Source organism: Mustelus asterias, chromosome 3 (assembly GCF_964213995.1).
Source record: "Mustelus asterias chromosome 3, sMusAst1.hap1.1, whole genome shotgun sequence".
NCBI classification, from domain to species: domain Eukaryota; kingdom Metazoa; phylum Chordata; class Chondrichthyes; order Carcharhiniformes; family Triakidae; genus Mustelus; species Mustelus asterias.
Window position 1 is genome coordinate 33,486,397 of NC_135803.1, and position 18,024 is coordinate 33,504,420.

The 18,024-nt window shown below is 39.6% G+C and overlaps 1 protein-coding gene across 3 annotated transcripts in view; it reads right to left on the reverse strand.

Annotated features, from left to right (window-relative positions):
* The window catches only part of ece2b (endothelin converting enzyme 2b), a 178,073-nt gene that overhangs the window by 12,235 nt on the left and 147,814 nt on the right, over positions 1-18,024 (reverse strand). For all 3 annotated transcript variants that reach the window (XM_078207051.1, XM_078207052.1, XM_078207050.1), the window contains exons 8-12: positions 16,395-16,583; positions 12,893-13,035; positions 8,895-9,009; positions 4,790-4,900; positions 2,619-2,717 (exon numbers count right to left, since the gene is read on the reverse strand). In XM_078207051.1, coding sequence (XP_078063177.1) covers positions 2,619-2,717; positions 4,790-4,900; positions 8,895-9,009; positions 12,893-13,035; positions 16,395-16,583 — 657 coding nt within the window. The remainder of the gene's footprint in view (positions 1-2,618; positions 2,718-4,789; positions 4,901-8,894; positions 9,010-12,892; positions 13,036-16,394; positions 16,584-18,024) is intronic.

Here is an 18,024-nt window from a genome sequence, read left to right on the forward strand (position 1 = left end):
TTTAAAAAAACTAGTAGGACATGTTTTTCCAGTGAACTGTCAAGGATAGAGGCCCTGTTGGACTATATCTTGGCCCATTCCTTGAACTTCCTGCAGGTTCCAATACAGTAGCTCAAGGCTACACGTGTTATGGCTAATTATTTGGTGAGCCATTTTTAATTGTAGTTTACTCATCACTAGAAAAAGTTATTTTCTGCAAAATAAATTTGCTAATATACAAGAGTTCACTGAATAATAATCAATTAATTTGTTTAAAGGAACAGTATTTTGTAAGTTCAGCATTAGGGTTGAACATAAATAAAATTAGGGAATACTGACTTTAAATTTCTTTTAAAGCACCTGACCGAATCGAATGTTAATCCTCTTAGCAGTAGTATCAATCTTCTAATTCTAATGTATTTTTGCACAAATTAAGTTGCACAATGAATTATGATGAAGGGAACATTCTGAAACAAATTACAATAGCTACAAATACAATTTAAAATGAATTTAAATTTCAGAACCTGAGCAGGTTTCATCAATTCTGTGTCACAGAAATGCTAATAATAGGAAAGGATTTTGGGGCCAGTACGTTTGGTTTTCAGATATCACCAGTTAATAATGCATGGATATCATACAGCCACTAGCACAAGGAGGTCATCAAATGTTCACAAGTGACAAATTCAATGAAAATAACAATTTGTATTTATAGAGCACCCTCTAACATCGTAAAACATCCCAACACACATCACAGGAGTGCCAGCAAACATTTATCACCAAACCATGAAAAGTTTTTGGGATGTAAATAAAAGCTTTGTCATGAGGCAAGCTTTAAGTAGCATCTTAAAGGAGAAAAGACACATTGAGAAGTCGAGAGGTTTAGACTGGAAATTTTAGTGCATTGGCATAGCCCGCAACGGTGGAGTGTGTTGTGTAATCATGTTTATTCCTAGTTGGAACAAGGTCAATTTAAGAGTCTGATCACATGACATATTGATGACATCATTGGCCGTTTGCGCAGGCAAATCCTAACAGCCCGTAGAGTAAACACCTTTCCAAAACGGTTCTTGTTTGTTTGTAGCTTCATGGTCTGCAAGCTTATCTTTTAAAAATCACAGCGTGATTAAAATTGTAGATGTTCATGAGACCAGAATTGAAGGAGTGCACGTATCTGTTTGTAATGATGGAAGAGATCACAGAAACAGGAAGCTGATGAAGCAAGGGTTTGAAAACAAGTTAACAAATTTAAAATCAAAGTGTTGCTTATGTGGGAGCCAATGTAGGTCAGTGAACACAGAAATAATGGGTGAATGGAATTTGGTGTAAAGGCAGGGCACAAGCAAGGCAACAGAGTTTTGGATGACCTCAAGTTTGCCAAGGGTAGAAATTGGGAGACCTGCCAGGAGTGCATTGGTACAGACAAGTCTAGAGGTAATAAAAGCTTGAATGAGAGTTTCAGCAACAGATGCAATGAGGCAGGGGCAGAGTCAAGCAATGTTAGAGAGGTGAAAGTAAGTGGTCTTGCTAATGGAGTGAAAATATAGTTGGATGTTTACTTTGGGGCCAAATATAACACCGAGGTTGAACGCAGAATGGTTCAGCTTCAGTCAGCTAGGTTCTCACTGTACCTACTCAAAAGTATCACTTCACACTTCTCTGCATCAATGCCAGGAAATGCCAGGAAGGATGGATTCGGCAGCTAGGGAATGTTGTTTGTGTTGGAGACCTAAAACAATGGCTTTGGTCTTCCTAATATTTTGAATGAGGTAATTTCAGGATGTCAGACAAGCTTTGCAACATATTAGAGATAGTGAAAGAGATGAGAGAGATGGTGCTGAGGTACAGCTGGGTGTCACACTCTTTTCAGATGATGTTCACCAACTGGCAGCCTGTTGATGAGGACAGGATAGACCCTTGGAGAATCTTTGAGGTAACAGTTGGAGGAAGAGAGGCGATTTCTGGTGATTCTTGGCTATGATGAATAGGTAAGAATAGAACTGGATGAGTGCAGCTGAATGATGGTGGAGAAACAGTTGAGGAGGATGATGCAGTTTAACCATGTTAAAAGCTGCACACAGGTCAAGAAAGACAAAGAGAGATAGTCTTCCGTTTTCAACTAAAATGTTGCAAAACAAAGAAAGCTATCTTTTATTCTTTATTGAAGTAAAAGTGGACAGTTGGTAAGGTTAGATTAATACATAATATTTAATAGATATGTTGGGCTAATATTTCTGTAGCTTTTCAATTACAATATACTGGCTCTGTGTTTCAAAAAGTTTGAATTCTCTAGGAAAGCTGAACAATTGTGAGCAGCGCGGTGGCGCAGTGGTTAGCACTGCTGCCTCACAGCGTCAGGGACCCAGGTTCAATTCTGGCCTTGAGTCACTGTGTGGAGTTTGTACCTTCTCCCTGTATCAGCGTGGATTTCTTCTGGTTTCCTTCCACACTCCTAACATGTGCAGGTTAGATTGATTGGCCATGCTAAATTGCCCCTTAGTGTCAGGGGGATTAGCAGGGTAAATACGGGTTACGGGGATAGGGCCTGGGTGGGATTGTTGTCGGTGCAGGCTCAATGGGCCGAATGGCTTCCTTCTGCACTGTAGGGATTCTATGATTCTATGAATTTATGAGACATGAACCTTTTCCTTAGCAGCTTGTCGGGTCTTATCATCCATCCACGTAAGCTTTTCCAACCCATCTTTAAATGCTGTTCGAATTTCATTAATCATTTCTTCTGCCTGAATGTCAAAGCAAGGAGACAATTACTCAAACTTATACCATAGGCTACGTCATAAATCACACAATAGTTACAGCACAGGAGACCATTCAGCCAGTCATGTCCATGCTGGCTCTGCAAAATCAGCTCAGCTAGTCCCACTTCCCTGCTCTTTCTCCGTCGTCCTCTAATTCTTTTCTCTTCAGATTTGTTCACAGGATTTGGGTGTCGTTGGCTAGACCAGCATTTGTTGCCCATCCCTAATTGCCCTGGAGAATATGGTATGAGCTGCCTTCTTGGACCGCTGCAGTCCATGTGGTATCGGTACACCCACAGTGCCGTGAGGGAGGGAATTCCAGGATTTTGACCCAGCGATGATCAGGGAACAGTGATATAGCTTCAAGTCAGGGTGTTGTATGTTACCTGGAGGGAAACTTGCAGATGCTGGTGTTCCCATGCACCAACTGCTCTTGTCCTTCTAGGAGGTAGAGGTTGCGGATTTGGAAGGTACTTTTGAAGATGCCTTGATGAGTTGATGCGCTGCTTCTTGTAGATGGTACACACTGCTGTCATTGTGGTGGAGGGACTGAATGTTTAAAGGGATGGATGGCGTGCCGATCAGACTGTTTTGTCCCGGATAGTGTCAAATTGCATGTTGTTAGAGCTGCACTCATGCCTTTTTTAGTATGAAGCAGATAATCTCACACATGCCTTATTAACTACTTTCTTAACTTGCCCTGACACCTTCAATGATTTATGTACTTACACTTCTAGGTTCCTCTGTTCCTGTACCCCCTTCAGCTTTGTTTCTTTTTATTTATATTTCCTTTTCTCATTGTACCTACTCAAAAGTATCACTTCACACTTCTCTGCATCAAATTTCATCTGCCACATCTCCACCCATTCCCCCAGCCTGTCTATGGCCTTTTGACGTCTATTGCTATCCTCCTCACAGTTTGTAATATTTCCAAGTATTGTGTCATCTGCAAATTTTGTAATTGTGCCACACATAAATCTCAGTCATTAATACATATCAAGAAAACCAGTGATCCTGATGCTGATCCCTGCAGAACCCCATTACATACCTTCAGTCCAAAAAAAAACAACTGTTCACCACTACTCAGCTAATTTTGTATCCATGCTGCCATTGCCCATTTCATTACATGGGCTAGCTGATAATCCTGGCACTTTATCCAATGCCTTTTGGAAGTCCATTGCTGCATTAATCTCAGGAACCCTCTCTATTACCTCATTAAAAAAACACAATCAGTCCCCTGGCACCAACCCTGTATCTGAGGGGGTTTGGAACATTATGAACAATAACTCCCCAATTTTCACCCTAACTTCCCTCAGTATCCTTGAATGCATCTCAAAGTTGACCTTGAAACTTAAAATCTAGCTAACTTGGACTAAAACAGCAAGTGTAAATAGCACAGAGCTATTTGTGTTGAACCTAAGTCAGTCAGTTTGAAGTTTCTATAATAATCCAAGCAAATTTTGCTTTAATTAACATAAATATAGTACGAATTGTCTACTGCAAATTCTTGCCACCTTTTGACCCAATTTGGATAGAAGATCCACAATTATCAACATTGTTAACTAAACACTATGCATTGCCTTAACTGGATCATAGCAAAAGTATATACAGAGATATCACATTGAGGTTGAAATCATTTGAGTTTCCGGAATTTGATTCCCTTTGGTGAATAATTCTAGAATTATTGAAGGGATCTATTAACATTGGGACATAGGACGAATTGATCTTTTTTAAAGAATGTTGTGGGTTGTTTTATTTAGAATGTTATTGATTGTTTTAGAAAGCCTCACATTAATGGGACCAAAAATCAGAAGTGCATAAATGTTATAATGTAGTTTAAAGTTGAGTTAACACAGCGTGGCAAAGGTCTATACTCTACTGAGTACACTTTACGCACGTTCTTGAAGGTTAATGAGGTTTGTTTGATAGGTAATTTCCTGTTTGTGATATGTAATAAAATCACAAGTTTGTTTATAAAGAATGTTTATGTTCTTTTAGCTCAGAGACAATCTTTGACCAATGAGTGTTGATAAGGTTTGAAACTTAAGAATACTTACGATTACTTTGCTGTCTTTGTCAAAAGTAACTTTCACAAACAAAGCTCCCAAGGCAAATCCAAGGGTGTCATCCGTGTTTCCAATGCATGTCTGCCATCGAGGAGTACAGGACTGGAAGAGATCAGGTTTTAGTACTGTTTGCATTTATTGAACATTACCTGAAATGTGTCATATAATACTTGAACTGACTCCTACAAAAATACAATCGTGCCATTTAGAATAATTATAAATTAATGCTGATATCTTCTGATAATAAAGACTTATTAAGACCTGTTTTTCCTTTTCGACCAATTTACTAACACAGCATAAATATTTTGTGGTTCCCAAGTAACTCTACAAAGCTCTTCATTTTGTGTTGCTAGTCAGCTCCCACACAAAGTATGAGCCAATATCCTGTGGAAGACATTAACTTTTGTTAAAAAAATGGATATTCAATACAGCTTTGAGTTTATATTTAATTTTTCACTAAAGTGAGTAAAAACAGGAATCGGAGTCCCCTTGAGCAGATAGGTCACCAGCAATGACATCAAGGTTTTCCATTATTGTATTCAGGAGGTCACTAGAGGGAACATTCTTATTAAACAGCTTCTTATGGATCAGCCCTGAGCAGTTTACAACGTAAGCAGAGAAATGCAGACAAAAACAAATCACAAATATTTAACAGATATCTTGCACTTGGGATTAATTTCAATTCTGATCAATTAAGTTTATTCTCTGTATCCTATTCTAAAACAATGAAAGTCACTTAGCCTCCAAAAAATCAAGTGAATTTTCACTGGACGTATTGATCGTGCTTTAAACAGATGTTGTGTTCATAGTTAGCATTCAGTAAAAGCTGATAACCATGAAATAAGGCATGACAGCACAGAGGTTAGCACTGCTGCCTCGCAGTGCCGGGGACCTGGATTCAATTCCAGCTTCAGGTCACTGTCTCTGTGGAGTTATTCTCCCCATGTCTGCGTGGGTTTCCTCCAGGTTCTCTGGTTTCCTCCCACACTCCAAAGATGTGCGGGTTAGGTTGATTGGCCATGCTAAATTGTCCCTTAGTGTCAGGGGGATTAGCAGGGTAAATACGTGGGGTTATGGGGATAGGGCCTGGGTGGGATTGTTGTTGGTGCAGGCTCGATGAGCCCAATGGCCTTCTTCTGCACTGTAGGGATCCTATTCTATTCTAAAATAAAATAAGCCACCTCACTTCAAACTTAAATATAGATGGGATTCCGTTATAACATCCTACTCTGAAATATTGTGCCTATAACTGTTTCTATGCAGATCAGAAAAGCATCTCATGGTATAATCCAAAAACGCCTTTTGTATTAGACATAACATGAAATGCAGTACATTATCTCTAGAGAATTTGTGAATTCTATAACCAGCAGACAAAACAAAGCAACTAGTGGGAATGTTTTACATCTAAGAACAAAGGGGAAGTAATAACATGGCGCACTTTGTAGCTTAGTTCTCCAAACAGTTTTTGCTTGAGAAATAACTACATTCACAATAGATTATTTTGAAAGTTTTAAGTTTCAATGGTTTTTCTAATGAAAACGTCAATTTTTTAGTTGCATAAATAAACTAATGTTCAATTTAATAACGGGCTCGCAGCTTGTTTCCTGAAGTAGCGTGTGGGTGGTCTATCAAATCACTTACAATTTCTGCTTGCATAGGGTAGAGTTTGGGAAAATTCTGGTCCATCAGAATGTTATCCTGGAAGGTTTTGCACAGTGTTCACTATGGTAATGTTCAATAAATGTTAACGTTCCAATAACTCTTTGAAAGCTTGAGTGTGAACAATTTCCACCATTTATTAATGACCCACATATATGAAACTACAATGGCCCACACATGAAACTACAATGACCCATTCATATGAAACTACAATGACCCATACATATGAAACTGCATTCAATTGAATCAATCTATTATAGAAAGGATATTATTAAACTAGAAAGAGTGCAGAAAAGATTTACTAGGATGCTACCGGGACTTGATGGATTGAGTTATAAGGAGAGGCTGGATAGACTGGGACTTTTTTCTCTGGAGCGTAGAAGGCTGAGGGGTGATCTTATAGAGGTCTATAAAATAATGAGGGGCACAGATCAGCTAGATAGTCAATATCTTTTCCCAAAGGCAGGGGAGTCTAAAACTAGAGGGCATAGATTTAACGTGAGAGGGGAGAGATACAAAAGTGTCCAGAGGGGCAATTTTTTCACTCAGAGGATGGTGAGTGTCTGGAACAAGCTGCCAGAGGTAGTAGTAGAGGGTACAATTTTGTCTTTTAAAAAGCATTTAGATAGTTACATGGGTACGATGGGTATAGAGGGATATGGGCCAAATATGGGCAATTGGGATTAGCTTAGGGGTTTTTTAAAAAAAGGCGGCATGGACAAGTTGGGCCGAAGGGCCTGTTTCCATGCTGTAAACCTCTGACTATGACTCTATGAATCAGACTGAATCACAACACATTCAAAAAAACAAAAATAAATCTGTAAATTAATGCTGTGATTTTGATCCAGAATAAATGTTAATTCATGGGACTATGTGCATAATAGCATTGCCACAAGTAGTAACCAAAAGTAATGTTCTATTGCATACAAACCTCATTTTCTGAATATTTGGCTTTATTTTATCCATAAAAATGGCCTTGGAAAAGCAGCCATTATAATCAAGGACCTCACACACCCCGGACATACTCTCTTCGACCTTCTTCCATCGGGAAAAAGATACAAAAGTCTGAGATCACATATCAACCGACTCAAGAACAGCTTCTTCCCTGCTGCCATCAGTTTGAATGGACCTAGTTTATATTAAGTTGATCTCTCTCTACACCCTAGCTATGGCTGTAACACTATATTCTGTACCCTCTCCTTTCCTTCCCCCCCCCCACCATGTACTCTATGAATGGTATGCTTTGTCTGTATAGAATGCAAGAAACAATACTTTTCACCATATACCAATACATGTGACAAATCAAATAAGTTGATCATCTTGAATTTTTTGGAAAATAAGTTATAAGTAAGGATCTAATAAACCACAACTTCATACACAGTATGAGGTTCTTGCCTGAATAGTGGGAGGGGGGATTTGGGGGAGGTAGACCACATTAAAAACCCAACAACATTTGAGTTTGTGGTAGAGGCAACAATAAAGGCTAACCAACTATTAGAAGAACACCTAATTGCCAGAAGACAATGCAACTGTTTAAAAAGCAGCAAACTATTGGAAAGTTGCCTGGCCATTGAAGAATTTGAAGTAACCACACTGTCAACATCTGCCCTGAGATCAAACAGGGTAAATTTTTTTCAATCTTTCATATAGGTGCAGGAGCTAAATTTTTTTTGATTCCTGTATTATAATTGTCTTTTAATTTCCTGTTGCTTTTATATACTTGATTTAACTATTAATAAATGAGACATTATCATTTGATATCATGTCCAAATTTGTCACAAGGGTCAGCAGACATCTACCAATTGAAAATAGATGGAATGAACATCCAAGTAAACATTCACACAAGCACCAGAAATTATACTTTCAAAAAGATATTTGCTACAAACCCCAAAGTGGCCATGACAATTCAGTGTAAACAGTGGAACAACAACTTCTACATCAAAATAGAACAGAATAGAATATTATTCCATTGAATAATAGTATCCTTACAATGCAGAAGGCGGCCATTTGGCACATCAAGCCTGCAGCAACCCAGACCCTATCCCCGTAACCCCACTTATTTACCCTGCTAATCCCCCTGACACTAAGGGGCAATTTAGCATGGTCAATCAACCTAGCCTGCACATTACTGGGGTGTGGGAGGAAACTGGAGCACCCAGAGGAAACCCACGCAGACACAGGACGAACGTGCAAACTCCACACAGTTGCCCGAGGCTGGAATTGAACCCGATTCCTTGGTGCTGTGAGGCAGCAGTGCTAACCACTGTGCCACCCAAACTAAACTGATGAAAATGACAAACAGGCTCAATTGACAGGTTCTGGGCCATTAGACCACAGTAACATAGGAGGTTAAACTTTTACTCTCATATTTCGAATATTTACTCTTGATTTCTTCATCATTTACTTCTCAATGAACAATCTAAATTCTTAATCTCACCTTCTTTGTACCATACAGAGTTTCCACAAGCTTTTCTTGTGCATTTTCAAACCGCTGATCCAAGTTGGACGCTGTCTTCTGCACTAAATTCCATATCATGTAGTTGTTCAAAATGCTAAGCGATTTAAAACATTGTTAAACAATTTAATCTTCAGATACAATACTTAATATCACAAACTAAATCAGGTAGCTGATTGTTAATTTTATAAAGTACATCAACATTTTCATCAAAGACTGATTCACACAGACATTATTTAAGTATCTAACTTAAAGTATAAATGTTTTAATTCAGTTCTGTTGTTTTAATGTAAAACTCCAAATTCATATGACTCATTCACTATTTGCTTTAACAGGCAAATTAGACACACAGACCATGCTCTAATATATGGAATTCAATTTATATTTATGACATAGTGTTTACTATCACATGACTTGATCATCTATTTACTGCAAAACTCAACAAAGCAGCAGTTGTTTTTTAGCTTTCATTTGCAAATATCTAAAATGTCCTAAATAAATGTCTTGCATATTAGTTTGAACATTGTAGAAAGAAAAAAGGATGACCATCCACAAAAACTATCAACATAGAAAGATTCTTTGCAGGCTGGCAAACGGCAATCCTCATTGCATTTATCATCAACATTTATAATTAGAAGTAATTTAATCGACTAGACTCTTGAGCAGTAATGGAAAATACAGTTAACAGTTGTATCGTTAGTCCATGGTGTATGATGCATAGCAAACTGTGAATGAACACATGAAAGAAGGGATTTGGGGTGATCTATATCCACTGGGGAGCACAGTGTAAAGAACACTATCCACTCCTCACTGAAACCTGAGTTTAAAATCAAACTGAACCAACGAGCTCATCAAAGTTTAGTGAATGTTTCACTCCAGAAAAGTGGTAGTCACCAATAGAAAGGTGAGACAGGGTGGAGCTCAAACATTACATCCTCAAATTGAAAAGCTTTCTGGGACTTGGGCCTTGATCTTAATTGCCACTATCCCTCCCTGCCATGCCGTCACAAAGCAAAGGATTGAGCAAATGTTTGAAATCACAAAAATCTAAATTCTGCTGCATTCCTAGCCAGCCTAATACTTACTGCCCTGATCCAGGCTTATAGTAAAAGAAGGTGGACTGTGTCTCCCAACCCCTCATGGAGTCCTTGACACTCCCATATATCCTAATCTTCAGGGAATGCGCAGCCCTCTGATCCACCATCACAAGGAAGGATTAGCAGTCCTTTCCAACCTCTGATTGCACTGCAAAGGAGGAGTCTCCAGCCCTTGCAACCTCAACAAAAACAGGGATTCTCTAGCTCTTCCTATCTTTAGGTGGAAGCCAACAGAATCCAATGACAGCTTGGAGCCATTTCAATGTGCAGAATTTCTGCTCCCACTCACTGGACAGGTAGTGAATCTGCCCTGGTGTCAAATGAGAGTCTGGGAAGTTTTAATGGTTGGGTCCTCTACATCATTGCTCTAGGACTGGGCCACCTTCCCAACCCCTGTAAATATTGAAGCCCAATTGGTTCAGTATATCCCAGAATGTATCAGCAAACAGCCATGACCCTATGGAACTGGAACCCAATGTAACTAAGAGGCAACTGCATGAAGGAAGAAAAAGACAAGGAAAAAGTTCTGGGAGACAACAATGTGCATAAAAGAGTGTAAAAGCACAACTCCAAATTACTCGAAATAGATGCTGCAAAGAATAATCAAGGAGAACTTACCCTCTTGGTAGAAAAGGGTTAGTAATGAAAATATGTGCTGTATATATTGTCTTATTGTTTTATACTTTGAAAGGGAAATCGGTTTTATTTCTTTTTGTGTGTATTATTAAAATTGTTTGAATATTGAGTTCTGAGGAACATTGAGAACAATCAAATTACCACTTTGTCTTGGCTGTTTCAACTTCACTAAACCCAATTAAACTACATGGCTCAAAACTGGAGCAAGACAGCACCATCTGTAGTTAATGGCTGGAGTTAAGATAGCATCAAAGAAACCAATGCACACAGTGGCATCAGAATGAGATTACATGTTGTGAAAACATTTTACATACTTTAGTTAGTGAGTCTGACCCACTGCTTAGATAGACAAACCTTAACAACCAAGTTCCCTAACATATTACATATGTTGATGATGAAATAGGTCACACTTCAAGTGCTCTGGGTTTGTTCTAAAACAGTAAGAGTTTTAACAACACCAGGTTAAAGTCCAACAGGTTTATTTGGTAGCAAATACCATAAGCTTTCGGAGCAATGCTCCTTCGTCAGATGGAGTGGTCTCTAGTTGTTCTAAAACTCAGACACTACTGCCACAGGTTTGATGTACTAAAAGGTATGCCAATGCAGGCATAAAGTATGTCACCAGATCTTCCAGTGGAAAATTCATGCCATAATTTGCCGGAAAAACAATTAGAATATGCTGCAGCAAACAGAACAGCTTTAACATGGGCAGCATGGTGGCACAGTGGTTAGCACTGCTGCCTCACAGTGCTAGGGACCTGGGTTCAATTCCAGCCTCGGGTCACTGTCTGTGTGGAGTTTGCACATTCTCCCCATGTCTGCGTGAGTTTCCTCCGGGTGCTCCGGTTTCCTCCCACACTCCAAAGGTTGACTGGCTATGATAAATTGCCCCTTAGTGTCGAAGTGATTATCAGAGTAAATATATGGGGTCACGGGGATAGGTCCTGGGTGGGATTGTTGTCGGTGCAGACTCGATGGGCTGAATGGCCTCCTTCTGCACTGTAGGGATTCTGAAAAAAAACTCGGAACACAATGACAGATTCGGACAGGTGCACATTTAAGGGCAATGGTTCCGATTTACTGATGTGGGGTGGGTTGCAGAGTGTCCAGCTCAGATTTTATCTGAATTATGAGTCTGTACTGAAAACATGGTACTAATGGCTTAACAAATAACCCATATGATTAGGGTTGCCTTCAGCAACTGCATGTCATTTTTCATTACCAATTGTAAAACATGTTTCGCACACAAACTCAAATATTAATACAAAATAAAAACAAGCTTGACTATCAAAACATCTATTTTATACCTAATCTGAGGTTTAAATTTCAATGAAGTTCTAGAAACAATTAATTAAAATGTTATCCTTGGCTAACTTTTTAAGCAATAGAGCATTGATTTTTAAAATTCTATCTTAGCATCTGAGTGTTGCTGGCAAGGTTGGCATTTATTGTCCATCCCTATATGCCCTTGAGCAGGTGGTGACAAGCCAGATACAATTGAGCGGTTTGCAAGGCCAATTCAACCATTTTGCTGTGGGTACAGGGTCACTTATAGGCCAGTCCAGGCAAGACCAGATCTCCTCCCTTATGAGGAGTTAGTGAACCAGATGGATTTTTACGACAATCTGGCAGTTTCATGTTCATTATGAATGAAACTCATGTTATTCCAAATGTATTGATTAACTGAACTTAAATTCCTTCAATGGTCATGGTGGGATTTGGGGTGCTTGCAAACTAAAATGAGTGGCCTACCCACCACCTTCCAAACTGTCTCTCAAATTACAGTGGGTGGGCAACACGTCAGTCAGCCTACCCGCACTTGGGCCTGTTCAGGTCTTGAAGTGGCCAATGCTGTTGCTCACTACTTGCAGATACCTCCAACTTGCAATAGGGAATGAAGCATTGCTTTAAATGTGGCTGACACATCAGAAATTGGGCAAGTTTTCCATTGCAGCAGCCAACTGGACGGGGAGTCTATGTGTGAGATCATAATAACGTCAGGGATCCCAGACCTGTTTAATGAAGGAACAGCTGAGTTTATGCTCATCTGCTACACAGAAAACCTTTTTTGGGGGTGATTTTACTTTGCATGTTTCGGCTTTCAAAACCTAATCTGGGGACATTTTATTTGTTAGAAAATAATTGTGTAACTACTTGCTTATTTTCTGTTGTCTTAAGATGGACTCCTTCTGATACAAAGGATTATACAAAGCATTATGTACTAATGAACAAGCTATCTGCAATTACCTCTTGTCAGTATTATTAATAAGATCAGACACCAACTGCAGATATTCTTTGGCATAGACAACTACTGGTTCTGTTTCATTCAGGTCCAGAGGCGCCAGTCCAAATGATAAATAATCCAACCAGTCAATGGCAGGAGCTAAATTCTGAGGGAAAGAAAGCACAAAGAAGCTCCATAATTGAAAACCTATGCAAATAGAAGCAAGTTCCTTTCCAATTACCAAGTTATCCAAAGAGAAATTAGTTTATTGGAGATAACAACTAAATCATTCATTCTACCTTCAATAATTATTATTTAGTTAGTTTCCAACAATATACTGCAGTTATAAACAAATCTTGCCAACAATTTATATCAGTGACTTAGATGAGAGGAGCAAAGGCACAGTAGCTGAATTTACAGATGACACAATCATAAGTAGGAAACTATGTTGTGAAGAAGACACAATGGGGTTGAAGACTATATAGATAGTTCAAGTGAGTGGGCAAAGATCTGGCAAATGGGGTATAGTGTGGGAAAATACGAAATTGTTCAGTTTGGCAACAAGAATAAAAAAGCAGAGTATTACTGTAATAAGTCTTCAGAGGCAGAGGTCCCTTCACCAAAATCCCTTTATTTATAATTCCAACAGCAGTGCACAGAGCGCTAACAGTCTACCTTGGGGAGTCCCAGAGGAACTGGCATCCCTGGTTAAATACAAGGAAAAGACTCCCTGATTGGCTCATCAATTGACTTTTTTTAATTAGGAACATCTTTTTGTGTTCAACAATAATGAAATCAGCTTAACTTAGGGACAACTCAAAAAGGGCAGCTCCCTAAAAGGAGGGGACCCGCCCGAAACAAAAGACAAAGCGGAAAGGAAACTCTTTAATCAGGGAATTCATATTCCAATAGGCCAACCTCAGTGGCCTGATTGAAGTCATTACAATTACTTAAATGGAGACTACAGAATCCCAAGGTGCAGATGGATCAAGCTCTTCTAGTGCATGAGTTATAAAAAGTTAGTAAGCTGGTATTTTAAAAGGCTGATAGAATGCTATATTTTATTACGAGAGGAATTGAAAATAAAAGTAAGTTATGCTTCAGTTGTACAGGGCATTGCTGAGACCACATCTTGAATAGTCTGTGGAGTTTTGGTCTCCTTATTTAAGGAAGGATATAAATGCGTTGGAGGTGATTCTGAGGAGATTTACTAGGTTGATATCTGGAATGAGCAGATTGTCTTATGTGGAAAGGTTTGACAAACTGAACTGGTTTCCACTGGAGTTTGGAAGAGCAAGGGGTGATTTGACTGAAGGGTACCAAGATCTTGGACAGTCTTGAAAATGTAGGCATGAAAAGGATGTTTCTTCTTGTGGGTGAGTCCAGAACTTTTATTTTTATTTATTTACAGGACATGGGCATCGTTGACTAGGCCAGCATTTATTGCCCATCCCTAGTTGCCATCGAGAAGGTGGTGGAGAGCTGCTTTTTGGAACCCCTTTAGTCCCTGAGTTGAGGTACACCCACAGTGCTGTTAGGGAAGGAGTTGCAGGATTTTGACCCAGCAACAATGAAGGAATGGCAATATATTTCCAAGTCAGAATGGTGAGTGATTTGGAAGGGTACTTCCAGGTTGTGGTGTTCCCAGCTATCTGCTGTTCTTGTCCTTCTAGATGGTAGCGGTTGGAGGCTTGGAAGGCGCTGCTTAAAGAGCCATGGTGAGTTCCTGCAGTGCATCTTGAATTAATTAAAAAACTCAAACCACTGAAGTCAGATAGACTGATGAAGATAACCTTCACTGCATCTTACTCTCCACCACATGACCCATATAGTGAGTGATTTGGAGGGCATTCTATTATGGGATCACCAATCAGACCAAGTAGAAGTGGCAAGGAAGGATAAGGAATGAGCTGACAGCCGTCTTGTGTACTTCTGAAGAGAAATAAGATGCAGACTTCTGCAGCCTAGCTAAGAAAAGAAAGATGACTGGAGAACACCAGTAATGCTGAGTTCATTGGACTGTCTGCCAGGGAGTTTCCTGAAAATGTCAAAGGCTATTATGAAGTTCATTACCAACTTACGGCTTTAATGAATATCATCAACATTCTGCAGTCAGCCATGAAATGTCTCATCATAGCATAATGTATATTACCATTTACCCCCACAAATCTCATACCAAGATTATATTGTCAAATCTGGAGAATCCTCGCAGACTTTCTAGGCCAAAGTGCTTTCAGATCTGGGTGAATCATTTATTTAAAATAAATCCTGAGGCAAGGAGAGACACAAGCCGGCAAACTGACAACCTAAAGGGTTTTACAATGGCTTGTTTCTCGTGACCTCAGGAGACATCTGTTGTATCATGCAGTTTGCAATACTTAGGTATCAGGGAAGGGACAAACTGCATGTTTACACGGGTGACATCTTCATCACCTTTTTCCTGTGAAAGAGACAAATCATTCGCACAATGCATATTACTTTTGCTGAATGGCAGTTTTCCAGGAAGGTAAAAATGGTATTTGTGTGGGCATCAGGGTTTCTTATTGATTCTACAACCTTCATTAAGCAAGAATGGCTTGCATCAGTGAAAGGAGGTGGTATTTGTCCACAGTAACATTATTTTGACTGTCTTTGGTCACTATCCAGGAAATAGCCAGGATGATTTCATTGACCACAGGGCCTACATTATTTAGGAGATAAGTGCCAATTTTGGCATCCATGGCTGCTGGCCCCACCAAGAAAACCCCAAACAACAGAGAAGCACTGCAGTTTGGACCACCCCAAGAAAAACATGTCAGGCACAATTAGAGAACATATGCAAAAGAGCAATAGTAGAGGGCAATGCTTGATAAAGTATCTTCCAGAGGCTACATCAGTTACAAGCAAAGGTTGGACCCCACAGGAAATGTGAGCAAAATTAATGGGTATAATTATGTTCACATTCCTCTTGATTCCAGTAAATTATTTTCTCGTTTGCAGCCAGATACATTAGGCCTGGGTAACTGCAGTGACTGCATGAGAAATCCCTCTCCATGGGAGCAATAATCTGGAAGGTGCCCTTCATCCCAAATGGTGTGCCTTTTTCATTGCACCTCCTACAGCAAGACTTACAACTCTTCAACATGAAATAGAGTAGCTTTATCCAGCTATCACTTATGAGCAATTAGCCAACTTTCCTGCCATTATCACAAATTTCCACTTTTTATTGCAAGCTGCAGCACTCAAGAACTTCTTTTAAATCCAAATATTACAGGGCTCCCTAACAAAAATACTGACATTTGGAACACGTGACATAACATTATTGGTTTGTACAATTAAACTGAAGCTTTTGCATGATGACTGCAGAATAACAATTTCATTGCCACGCAAGAAAAGTTTCAGAATTGCATTTCAGTTATAGGCTTTCCCGGTAATTTTATGATATCAATTTGATGCAACTTTTTCTTAGATTTCCAACTTGTTGCTGTTGTTCAGCAATGCAGCATAACATATCCAATTCAATCCAAAGTTTTTGTATTTAGGTACCTGTAAATCTGAAATGGTCATCTTGTGGTATATCTTCTCTTCATCCCTACGTTCATCCTGGGGAACTGTGATATTTGCAAGGATAGTTTCAAACTCCAATATTTGCTGCATCTGAGTGTAGGTTGAATTACGTTCTCCTCCCAGAAGGACACACAGTTCAACCATATACTCCAGATATGCATTCAGTACCTATAAAACATTTGAAAAAGTGCAGTACTCAAGATTAAACACATTAAACAGAAACAATTTGAAGGGACATTAGGACATCTATGAATGTATATTTTGTTCAGTCAATAATCTGGGGGTGGAGAAACCAGGGCTGATAATTTCCTCAAAGTTGTTCTTGCTCTAATACCATTATTTTCCAGAAATGCAGCAGAAACATTGCGGCTGCACCTTTGGTGATGATAGGGCAGTGGAACAAGAGCAGCTCCGAGAACATTCTTGGCTCAGGACCACAGTACTCTAGTTCAAGCAGCTGTATCCTCCCCAAAAATGAACCAAACTAACTTAGAAGAGATGGCAGATTGATCACCATTTGCAGCACAACTCCTCATGACAGAGACAAAGACAACAAACAGTTGGCTGCTCTCCAGGCTTAGGCCTCCTCATTGGGAAAGCTCATTTGTGATTCCACCCAAAGTGAAGTACAACATTGGTAGGCGCTTATAAGATGTCAATCCTTCTTACAGCCTCTATTCTTTCTCTGTTCAGTATGCACAGCGACATCAAAGTACACAGCAGAGCCAAGGTGGAACTTCCAATTGGTGCTGCTGTTGCTTTTCACCAAAACAGCATTTTTCCCTCACTCAATTTTTACTCCTACTTCCCAGAAGCTGACCAGGAAACAGAAAGCAGGCAGGCCCTGACCACCTCTGTTGCCAAGGTTCTACCCTTATAGAGACAGAAAAGAAAAATTCCAGGGACATCATCTCAAGAGCTGCTCCATCTCAACATCTAGTCAAAGAAGAGGTCCATAATAGGGCAGCACGGTGGCACAGTGGTTAGCATTGCAGCTTCACGGCGCCAGGGACCCAGGTTCAATTCCCACCTTGGCTGACTGTCTGTGTGGTGTTTGTATGTTCTCCCTGTGTCTGCATGGTGTTTCCTCCGTGTGCTCCAATTTCCTCCCACAGTCCAAAGGATGGGCAGGTTAGGTCGATTGGCCATGCTAAATTGTCCCTTAAGTGTCCCAAGATGTGTAGGTTAGGGGGATTAGTGGGATAAATAGGGCCTAGGTGGGATGCTCTGTCGGAGAGTGGGTGCAGACTCAATGGGCCGAATGGCTTCCTTCTGCACTGTAGGGATTCTATAAAAATAAGGGAAATTTTGCAGAAGCTTATTTCCATTATATTTCAAAATCGGATACACAATGTTAGTGTCTGCATACTAAATTCAGGCTTATGATGATCCAGCAGTTTCAACTCCCAATGATGCTTTCCTCAATACTTAATGAAATTTCCAAATGGCACAGCTCATCAGGAAATACTTATTCAGCTAAATTTTACACGTCTAATTTTACACAACCTCCTAAAACTATCTATACAATATATTTACATACATAATTTTTTAAAAGTTAGATCTGTAATTTGACACAAGGCTGTTTTTAAACCTCACATTTACTGGTCTA